The sequence below is a fragment of the Pholcus phalangioides genome, unplaced genomic scaffold, assembly GCF_987345545.1.
Source record: "Pholcus phalangioides strain wild (caught in Gottingen) unplaced genomic scaffold, Ppha-v1.0 ptg000009l_1, whole genome shotgun sequence".
In the NCBI taxonomy this organism is placed as follows: Eukaryota; Metazoa; Arthropoda; class Arachnida; order Araneae; family Pholcidae; genus Pholcus; species Pholcus phalangioides.
Window position 1 is genome coordinate 721,970 of NW_028301602.1, and position 12,160 is coordinate 734,129.

General features: G+C 33.8%; 1 protein-coding gene across 2 annotated transcripts in view; it reads left to right on the forward strand.

Moving 5' to 3' along the window:
• The window catches only part of Rev1 (Rev1 DNA directed polymerase), a 45,282-nt gene that overhangs the window by 19,085 nt on the left and 14,037 nt on the right, over positions 1-12,160 (forward strand). For both annotated transcript variants that reach the window (XM_089236997.1, XM_089236998.1), the window contains 6 exons: positions 2,096-2,316; positions 2,968-3,069; positions 4,135-4,308; positions 4,468-4,587; positions 4,850-4,975; positions 5,180-5,401. In XM_089236997.1, the coding sequence (XP_089093123.1) occupies positions 2,096-2,316; positions 2,968-3,069; positions 4,135-4,308; positions 4,468-4,587; positions 4,850-4,975; positions 5,180-5,401 (965 nt within the window). The remainder of the gene's footprint in view (positions 1-2,095; positions 2,317-2,967; positions 3,070-4,134; positions 4,309-4,467; positions 4,588-4,849; positions 4,976-5,179; positions 5,402-12,160) is intronic.

The following is a 12,160-nucleotide window of genomic DNA, read 5'->3' on the forward strand; positions in this document are numbered from 1 at the left end:
TCCAAGGAGTCAAGTCTGTCTTGATATGCCGTAGGTCTCGGGAAGATGTATAACTCTTGATTATTTTCCATAAAGTTGATAAGATTTTTAATCTTATTATAACTACCAGGATTTTGGAAGACCTTCAACTTCCAAGACTGTATCAGCAACAGGGATTTGTAAGTGGAAGTCTTTGGTCAACGGGCAGGCTGTAGCGTAGTGGATGACCGTGTCCTCCCCGCCACATTTGCATTTCTCAGTCTGTCAATGAAATCTCGCCAGATATGCTGGAAAAGGACCATGTTCAGAAAAGAATATAACTATTTCCTATATTTGTATCTAGCTGTGGGGAGGAGAGCATATATTTTCCTGCCCACTTTGCGTTCTGTCTGCCATCAATTTTGCCACTTGTGCATCATTTCCTCAGATAAGATGTTCTTTGCCCATGACTTAGGGAAGAGCAGCAAAAAATCAGACGTCACTCTTGCAGTCGCAGCTTTTGCAAGTTGGTCTGCCTGTTCATTCCCATATGTTCCTGCATGAGCTTTCACCCAATTGAGACTGATTTGAGGATTGGCACACAGAACCTTTCTGATTTTGCCTAGCGATGAGGTGTTGAGACAGGGGATCCCTGATTGAATGGAGTGATGAAAGAAGTGAATCTGTGAAGATAGATGTTCTCTTCTGGAGTTCCTCTTTCTTAATAGCCATAAGTAAAGCAAAAAGTTCGGCTTGGAATACTGTGTTATTGGCATTCAATTTACAAGACCATCTGTAGAAGATGTCATCTTTCTGAAGGATAGTAAAAGCCGCTGCAACTCCATTTTGTCTTTGAACCATCTGTATAGATGTCGAAATAGGATTTTTTAAACAGTTTCGTGTCAGTCGGGTCTGTAGATATTTGTCTATCATTAGAATATTCTGCCTGGTGTCTCATCCATCCAGTGATTTTCCTTTGGAGTTGAGTGTGACTGATCTGAGTTGCATCTTGTAGTTGGATACAATATTGCGTTTGTTCCGAAGTGTGCCTATTTTAGCTTCGTACTCCACGATATATCTTAGTGGAGGCAGACCAGCCAAGATTTGCAGGGCGTTTGTTGGTGACGTTGAGTAAGCTTTGAGGATGTACAATAAGCAACCATGTTGGATAGAATCAAGACATCTACCCTGTTCCTCCGTTAATGTGATACCCCAGGCTGGGGCACCATATGCGATGATCCTCTCAGCCACTGTCATATATCGGATTCTTCGCATTGACGTGGTGATGCCCCATTCCTTTCCGGTAGAGCACCATAATCTTGGCATGAGGGCATTAATTTTCAGGGCTTGAGTTATGAAGACTTCATTTTTTGAATATGTTTACATTGGATGAACGCAGGTGTTGAGGAGATATGATCGAAGTGTTCAAAATTTTCAACGGGATGGATAGGATAGACCATGAACTATTAGTACACCGCCAATTGACTGCTTTTACAAGAAAACACTAGTATCGATTGGTAAGGGACAATGCAAGGTTATGGTGTCGCAGGGAAAATTTTCTCTAATAGGGTTGTTAATAAATGGAATAGCTTACCCTCTGAGGTAGTAAATTGTAACACAATTGACACGTTTAAAAAGAAATACAATAAACATATTGCAATAAATTGAGAAGCTATCCATACTTAGAATAAGACAACCATAAATACATTTTATGGGCATTGTATAATATTTTATCATTTGTATATATTGTTTTTAATTTTTGTGATTGTGTTTTTAATTTTTGTGATTGTGTTTTTAATTTGGTTGCTGTATATTTTAAATATATGACATCCATATTATTGTTATGGGCATCTCTACCTCAACCACCTCGTTGGGCATTTTGCCTGTTGTGGCATTGTATTTGTATTATGTCGCCTCCTCAATGTAATGATAATCCCTCTACAATGATATTTTTTCTTGGTCTGCTGAATTTTATGAAGGTTTCACTCTATTATAATTTTTCATAAGTTTTAGTGTAGTTCTGTAATGTGATTAGTATCAATAATAAAAATTATTTTCCATCAGATCTAATTTCTTCATCATTCTTTTTTTAGAAATCAGCATGATAATTATATATTTATAGCATCATCCATTGCAGGTGTTGGCTATTCAACAAAGCACAGACTGCATGAGCTTGGCATCTATACATGCTCTGATCTTCAGCATTTGTCTTTGGCAAAACTTCAACAAGAGTTTGGTACCAAAAATGGACAATCTATATTTGATCACTGCAGAGGCAAAGATGACAAACTGGTCTCCTCAGAGAAGAACAGAAAGTCTGTCTCAGCCGAAATAAATTATGGGATCAGATTTGAGAAAGTATGGAATCTGTTATATTTTGGATGAATCAGTGTAATTGTGTTTATCATTATATCAAGTGAATAAATCACTGAGATGTGTAAGCTTCACATAGAAAAATTCCCTGGGAAATGTTTTGGTAGATTTTTATATGATGCATATAGATTTGTGACAAAAAATTCTTATAAAATTTTGAAATCATCCTTTTTTTTTCCACTTTTTGATACATTTTTTTTTTTTTAAATATTTGTATCTGGTTGCTCACCTGCATGCTGTGTGATTTATATTAAATTTTGTGTGATTTCCATTCACAAAATAATTAAAACTCTCAAAATGTTTTGCAGCACTTTGAACACACAACACACACTTCAGACACTCATAAATATGCTAGACACACACGACACTTCCCAGCATGCACCAATTCCTTAAAAGTTCCTCTGAGAAATATCTAATCAGGTTTTTGTAGCTATCGTCTGATGGTAGAAGTTTTTAGCTTACTAGGTGATTTCAGGTTAAAGTTTTCAGTCCATATTTCCAAAACTCCAGTGGTTGGCATTGATATTCTTCTTAAAGGCAGAGTTTTATCTCAGAAGTATCCATTTTGAACCCATAATTACATTTGATTTTGTGTTTATCATGTTGGTAAATTGTTTTGAATTCTTGTGTTCACAGAACCAAGATATATATGAATTTGTGCATGAATTAGCTGGAGAAGTTCATCAAAGATTAAAGAATATTGAAAAGAAAGGCAAAAGCATCACTTTGAAGTTAAAGGTAAGCACATATGAATGAAATAATCATAAAGTCAATCAGACATAATGAGAATACCTGTGAGGTAATTTCTGAATCTAGTATAATAACCAATACACAGTGATACCTCGGCTTACAAATTTTTTGGCTAATAAAGATTTTTTGTCATGATTTTTGTGCCTCGGCTAACAAACGTTTTTGTTGAGATCAGTGCATGCACTAACATAGAATAGCTGTGTCAGAGCTGAATTTTCACACCAATCATCATCAGAATTATTGTCACTAGAGCCTGATTAACTGTCCACCTCGGAATCTATTTCGAATGTACTTGCACTTCTCTTTCTCAAATTCTTTGAATCTCATTTCATGCAAAAAAGAAAGATTCAGCAGATAGAAAATGCATTGAAAAAAAAAGCCTATATTTTCAGAGCAGGCATTTTTTCAGTGCAATACTTTTAGCATCAAGCTGAACAGTTTAGCCATTCTAGAAGCTCATCTTTTCCATATCCATGTATCAGACACAGAAATGAGCTGACCAAATCACAAATAGATGGGGACACCTATGAACTCGATTGGGTTGTGCTGACCCAAGCTTTAGTGGACAGAAGCTGGTGTGGGTTGTGTACATACTGAAAAATAAAAAAATCTTCAGTATTTATATTTTGGGCAGAAGCTGGAATCGAATGATTTTCCATAGAAACCTATGGAAATCATGTTGTGGCTAACAAATTTGATTCCATAATGAATCGTCTTTTTTAGCTAAGGTATCACTGCAATCTAAATATGACAATAATCATCCAATCAGTCCTAAAGTAAAGAAAGGATCTGTATTCCATGGAGATTGAAAATTGACACATCTGATAAAAATGAAAAGAATTCTTAAATATTGCCAGTCATCTACTTACAAAAGGATCTGTCTAAAGCTTCAGTATATGTTTATATTTGCCACCATCTCCACAATATCTATGGAAGTATTGGGTTTGAGGGTTCTTCCCCCCCCCCTTCTCCAATCCCAGTATTTTCCATAACTTTGAATGCAGCATTATCATGGGAGTATTCTCAGATGATTTTTTTCCGTTATTATCATAGGTCAGGAGGCAAGATGCTCCTAAACAAACAGCAAAATTCATGGGCCATGGAATCTGTGATAATATCAGCAAGTCAGTCATTCTAAAATCAGCCACGAATGATTCAGAAATCATTTCAAATGAATGCTGCACTTTGGCACGCTCACTAAAAATTGCACCAGAAGATTACAGAGGTGTAAGTTGCAATGCATGCTTTGAGCATTAAATGGAAGTAAAATATTTGCATGATTGCAAATAAAACATGGGTTTCTATTATTATAGAAATTTAAAATTTCATGATCAATCATGATACTTATGTTCATGTGTGTAAATTTTTTTCCCCTCATTCATTCAGATTGGAATTCAGGTAGGAAAACTAGAACACTGCAATTCCTATACTAAAGGAACAAAAATAATGGATGCCTTCTTATCAAAAGACTCAAAGAATAGTTCTTCTACTGGCGGAACTTCTCGTGTAAGTATCATCAATTTTGAGCTGCACACAAAAATGTGTGCAGCTCAAAATTGTTATATTGTTTATAACTTTTAGTTGTGTGTGAAATTATGAATAATTTCAAGCTAAGTCGATCAGATCTTTACATGTGACACATATATGATTCACAAGCTGTTGCATGTTCAGGCCTATTTGGATGCTGTTTATTTATTTTGCCGTTAATTTATTTCTGTAGTATGAATACATACTTGATTTTTTTTAATCCATGCTATATATTTTTTAGAGAACTCCAGAAAAGTCATCCCGTGGTGATCTGGAAAATGAAAATTCAAGGACCAGTCCAAGAGGAAGAAAATCTCAGCAAGCAACTGCTTCTGTATCTCGTCGTGTCACTCTTTTGCCAGATGAAGTAATTTTTGTAGACAAATTCAGTTTTAATATTGCCTGTTTATCATTACGTTCTGTATTTATATGATATGGATTCACAAAAAATATCACTGTTAATGACTGCTTGCTGTTCCATTGTTCATAATCAAATCTGATAAATGTGATTCCTTTTAATGAAATGAGTACTAAATAGTTTTGTAAATTTTTTTAATTGTTCAACCCTCAGCTTGATCAAAGTGTACTAGATGCTTTGCCTGAAGACATTAGGATAGAAGTTCTTGCTGCCTATGCAGGTCAACAAGAGGCCTTTGGTAACCCAAGCAATTCTGCCTCGATTCAGAAAGCTAGTTCTACAAATAGAAAGATTCAAAATGGATCTGCCAGAGGGAGAAAGAGTAAAGCTGCTTTGAAGCTTCCACCCCAAAATACACTTGAATGGTATATGAAAGTAAGTGATACAGTCATCAGAGATGCCATTGACGGGCTATAACACGTCAAATACACAGAATTTCGGAAAAGGACGCATAAAAATTTCGTTCACACGTCCTCCAGAACGCGTTCTTTCCTAGTTCTAAAAAAAAAATCTCCCAACTTTTTCCCCCTTTCTTTTTTCTTCTTTCTACCGTGTATCATGATCGCGCGACCTTGACAAACTGGTTTTACTACTTTGTACAATGTACTGCAGCGGTTCTCAAACTTTTCTGGCTCGCAGAGCCCTTTTCAGTGTATAATTTCTATGGCGGAGCCCTTTTTAGTATATTATTTGTATGGCGGAGCCCTTTTTAGTATATTATTTATATGGCGGTACCCTTTTAGGCCTCTTTGTTTGTTTATCAAATTTATTGATTTATTTTATTATCCTTGAGTGGGGTCGCGGAGCCCCTGGGAAGTGCACACGGAGCACCAGTTAAGAACCACTGCTGTACTGTAGTGATATACACGCGGGTTGTTGAAGAATAAGATGAGGGATATCTGGTTGATTCTCCCTGAATGAGGGGCCGTGTACAGAACTTTCAAATTTCGGATGTTTTATTACCCTGCAGATTTTCTCCTTCTGGTTACATACCGGAAATTACGATACTTTCGCGGCTATCGGCCGGCATTCAAAGACAGCGCCTATACGACGTAAATTCATCTTGTTCCTACAATATTGCGAGTGCGCGTCTTTTTTAAAAATCGTTAAGGATTGTAATGGCCATTCAAACTGCTAAAATTTCTCGATATCGTGGGGGAAAAAAACCGAATCTGTAAAACTCAAAAAGGACCCAGATTTTCCAAATAACCTGGGTCCCGGGACCCAGGTAAATTAGAGTCCAGTGGCATCTCTGGTCATGAGAAACATCTCTCAAACACACATACTTACTTTATTTACTCCAATGCATCTCAGTCATTCTTTCAAAAAAGATGGTTCATATATTCCTCACATTTCTAAATTGTTCATTATGATTTACGTATTATTGAATTCATTTTTCAAATATTCTCTGTGTCTAATCATGATTTATTCTGACTCAAGTTCTAAACATAAGTTGGTTTTCATTTGATAATTTTTGTTTCGCCACATTCGTTTTATGCACACAAGGGCTTATTGGACTGGTTCATCACTTTTTATTACATGTCACAGTGCAAGTGAATTTTATGTTCAATTTCTAACATTCTGAAGAGTCACATCTGAATGTGAAAGTCATGTACAGCCATTATACGATAATATGCAGTCTCAGTATGAGGATAGTCTGCAAATCAAGGGAAAAAATTATTACAAAGTTGGAGTTCTTAATCTTTTGTGTTCTATGGACCCTTTATCCACTTAACAAAGCAATATTATAACAGAAATCTAAAAGCAGTGAGTTAGTTTTTTTCTCATCCAACTTTTATGCCCCTCCCCCAAAAAATTTCTCTAAAGACCTCTGGTTAAGCATTTTTGTTATAGAGGGATCGTTCTTATATCAAGATCATCATATACCAGGGTTGGTAAAAAAAACGGTTTTTTTGAAAAAAACCAAAAAACCAGGGTTTTTTGGTTTAAACCAGGTTTTTTTGGTTTAAACCGGTTTTTTTGTTTTAAATAGAATTAACATTAAAAACAATGAAATTTCTGAAAAAACATTCAAACTTCCAATAATTAACTAAAATAAAATGTTTATTAATGTAATTAACACTATTCCCATGTTAATTAATCAATAAATATTTATTACATTTTAACAAAAACCAAATTTTGCAATTTAATCATTTTTTGCTTAACTCAATGGATTACTGTGTGTTTGAAAATTCTTTTAATGTTATTATTAATCATATAATATATAAAGGTTTTTCTCCAGTTACTTTCAGTATACTTAATTAGGAAGCTATTTTGCAAAAAGTAATAAAAATTAGGTGAATATAATGTATTTAATGAAGCATAAATAATGCAGATTAATTAGCAATGATTTACGATATACAGGGTGATTATAACTAAGGTTCTGATTTCAAAACACTGTCAAAAAAGAATGATTGTCAGAATGACTTGAAAATTGACATGAATATTCCTGAAAAAATTCAATTTTATTTGATAAAGGGGAAAAAATACTTAAAATGTAAAATTAATGACATCATCCAACATTTGGGAAATTTTCCCCCAGAATGGAAACGATAGACAGTCATGGCAGAATGATACCTTAATTATAACATTTCACGATTTCATAATTCATGGAAACATCACAAAAAGTGAAGTAATTGAACAAATAACTACAACTTACTTAAGAAATGTTAAATATGTTGTCCACCGCGTGTTCTGGCTATGAGGTTGAAAGCACAAAAATTCTTGTTCAACAACAGAATCGGAGTATGCCATGGTCATAATGTGGATGTGCTTGCAATTCAGCTTTATTAAACCACTTAATCTGACCACTGTTTATAACATTTTGAGGTACCCCCACAGCCAGAAGTTGCAAGGGTTAAGGTGCATCCTGTCAAAATGGGTCTTCAGCTGCTGCTTTGCTGGTATTGCAATGTGCATCTTGATAGAAGTTCTATCCACACACTGATGCTGTGGAAGTGCCGAAATGATGTGGTTGCACAAAATAGATTATACTGCTGGCCAAGTACAGCATCGTCTACTTGCACATTTTTCTTTTGTGAAAGAAACTTCCATTGCTTCAGGAGTATCCATGCAAATTTTCAAGTCATTCTGATCAGTACTTATTGTATAGTTTTGGAATCAAAACTTGAATTATAATCACCCTGTGTATAGCTGATTATTTTTCAGAAATTTGTTACTACTATACAGTAGAACCTTGATTAACTGGGCTTAACAGTGTGTGTGTGAAAGTATAAAAAAAACAACTATAGAATATTAAGAATGGGAGATATACAGTAGGAGATGTGCTACTTCTTATAGGAAAGAAAATGAAAATGTATGTGAGGTAATGTAACCAGGGTTGGGTTTTTGACATGACAAGCGTCAAAAACTGGTTTAAACTGTCAAAAACTGGTTTAAACTGTCAAAAACTGTCAAAAACCATCAAAAACCTAAATGAATGCCTTTTGATAATGTTTTGAACATAATAGGTATACAACATGATGAAAAACTTACTTTTTGGCATATTACAATGTTTTATTTTTAAACATTAATTTATTACAATAATTAAAACAAAATATTAATTATAATTTGCAATTTTGAATTCTTCAACATAAGAGTCTAGAACATATAAAATATAATTTTATGGTTTATTTATCTAAGCTACTCATTACCTGTGTTCAATTTGTTAAGTGGATTAGAGCTGCTTATTCAAAATATGTATGATAGGGCATCAGGGTTAGGTTTTTGACCCCAGAAACTAACTCGGTATTAAAACTATCAAAATCTTACTGTCAATGATGTCAAATAGTTTTTGTTAACTTGTTAGATATGTTAAATAACAAAATACTTACTTTTATTTAGATTAAAGGGTTTTATATTCAGAATTATAATTACTGAGGAAAAATATATATTTTGATATTTTAAATTTTCTGATCTGCCCAAAATTTTATTCCATATAAAAATTCTAACGCAGCATCTGTTAATGCACTAACTAAACTCATTTATTTTCTCCTAAAAATTTCTTAGATCAGGGTGTATAAATTCACACAGCTTTAAAGAGTATTTTCAACCAAAGCATTTGTTATGCACGTTTGAATACAGCTTCAATTGGAAAACCATTGCATTATAAATACTAGTAAATGTACCATATCATAGTGCAAAAGTAAGAATAAACCAAGTTTGACATATACAAGCTAGCATTGCCAAATTAAATGGCATTTTAGTCCTACAATTTAGTATTTTGATCGCTAGATATATTTCAATGTTATGTGCAGTAAGAGTAATTTAATAATAACAGAAATCAACATTACATACATGATGTAATAAACTTTTATAAACACTTATCTGTTGTAAAAATAGTACAGCAGATAGTTTATATCAATGCATATATATAAGCAGTTGAAGAAATTTTGGAAGGTCAAGAATCATCTTGAATCAAAGAATGTCAAATCGTTCCACAGTTTTCCCTTCAATGTTCATGTTATGCTTTATTCAAATTTTATAAGAAAAAAAAAAACATATATTGTCCAAAATAATTCTGTCGGGAGTAGAAAATTATTTTAGAATCTTATTAAATATTTATTCTTTGTATAACATAGTCACTTTAACATTACATGCAATTAATGTGTGTATTTTCATTGGGAATTTTTATATCGAAAAGCAATATTTGAGGTTTTTGACAGTTTTTGACAAAGGTTTTTGACGGAGGGTTTTTGACGTGACAGTTTAAACCGTCAAAAACTGCCATGTGTCAAAAACCTGCCAACCCTGAATGTAACAACTAGTACACTAGTCTTTGTCCTTTAAGGACGCTGGTGTCTTTATTGGATTATAGGACCACATACCCCTAGTAGCATGATGGTGTCACTACTGTAGCTGCTTCTTTGTGAAGGGAAAAAGAAACCCTGTGAGATAATACACCATTACATTTAGATGTGTGATGCAATCCTTATTCATGAATTTGCTAAAGATAGAGCATCAGAATGTAGCCGAAGGTTAGAAAATGTTGTAAGAATGAGAAATTTTGGCTTTTATATATAACTTTAAATGACTAAGATACTTCATATGAAATATATATATATATTCTGGCCACTTTTATGAGACTTTTTGAAAAAAACCACTTATAAAATCTTATGTCCTTTAAAGATATACCATGAGAATATACCCCAAGGATATAAAATGTGGTAAAAATGAAACATTTTGGCTAATAATGAACCAGTATGATATTTTCAAGGAAAAAAATGATATTTAGGCAACTTTTATTTGATTTTTTGAAAAAAACCGAAGTGGTTTTTTTAAAAAAACCACTTGGTTAAAACCAAGGTTTAAACCAACGTGGTTTAAATCAAACAACCCTGTCATATACCACCAAATTTTTGCTGTTGTGAACATCACTTCTAAATTGACGTGGTTAGTAACACTAGAAAATGCAGTTTTAGGCTTTTATTGGTCACACAAAATTATAATTAACTTGTTAATCAATACAATTGAGCCAAGTGCATCATATGAAGGTGTTTAAGGGATTTGATGATTCCGTCTTATACAGGCAGTAACAACAGCGGCAACCTCATTAACACTTTTGGAGGAGAGGTGGTATGAAACAGATGTTACTAGATGCCCTGAGAAGAATAAAAGCTAGGGAGGTGTTTTAAAATGCAGTGCATGCTGCTTAATTGAATTTCTGATAATAACTGGTTGATAGCTGTATCAGAGAAAACCTTAATTTCAAGTATGATGACCGGCCATCCCATTTGGTCAAACAGGATAACTCAGTTTTTCTTTTTCACCTAACTGGTTGCAAAATGTACAATCATACCTTTTTTTCCCCTCATATTGTTTTAAAATAGGGTTGTTTTTCCCCTTCAAGCTAAAATCCTTTTTTTTTTAATCCAGGGATTGTGAGGAGTTAGAATGAAACACTGTCTAACACGTATCATGACTTATACTTTTTATAATACACAGTATGTTCCATGGATTCCTTTGCAAAAGTCTTCTGACGGAAGAACTATGAATGTGGTCAGTTGTAAAAAACTGAAGAAATTAATTTCTTTTATCTTAAACATACCTTTATTACAAAAAATGCACATGGATCACAGAGGCTGCCCAATTAGGACATTGTAAACTGAGTATGGAAACTTTTGTCAACAAGGGAGCTTTCTGATCTCCTACATAGTCATTCAAGTTGATAGCAATAATTTGTGGGAGAAAAATGAATCTGGACCAACCTTAGGTTTTTCAAAAAGTTGTTCAACATATGAAAAATGAAAAAAAAAAAAATATTGGTAGCATAAACTGAAATCCTGATAACTGTAAGTGAATTTTTTCCCCATGTTGTGTGATATTGATTCATTCTGTACTTTGCAAAAGTTATAACAATACCCAAATGATAACAGTATCCATGATTCTAATAAGCAGTGTTTACTGTATTTTGAAGATGACATTGAGCAAGGTATAAAAAATGTATCGTCGTAGTGGTTTCATAATCTCTTTAAAAAATATTGCATAGCTGCCAACTTTGGAGAATGAGAATTCGGGAGGTTTTCGCACGGATCTAAATTCCGTATAGAAATAAATGTAAAAATGATCTTTTAAAACATATTAGGGATTTTTCATTAGTATAAGGAAAATTTTAGGAATATTTTCCCGTTGCAAACACCGTGAAACCATCGCCAATCATGGCCAACCAGTAGGTTGAGTTAAATTGGTCCTTGGTTTAAACTACCTCTCAAAAATCAAATCTTGCAAACCAAAAAATCTCTGTCGGTCCCGCAACGGGACATATGGATAGAGCATAAAGCAGATACACGCGATCATGCCAATTTTAGATTCCGAAACGCTGGATTGACGGTTGCTGATTGGCGAATTTTCTGTTTTCTCCCAAAAAATTAAATATATTTTTGTGATTTGACGAAAGGGTGACAATTTAAGCAGCTCTTATGAAGCAGCAGTTTTTTTTTGATAAATTATGGGAATAACTTTTTCCCTTAAATGTAGGGATTTTTTACAATCACGTTCGAAATTCGGGGGATGAAAGAATTTTTCGGGAGTCCGGGAGATAGAGTAGAAATCCGGGAGACTTGGCAGCTATGATATTGTTATACAGGGATTATCATTGAAGATATCATTGTGTCAAGGGGATTTAAACATTACACT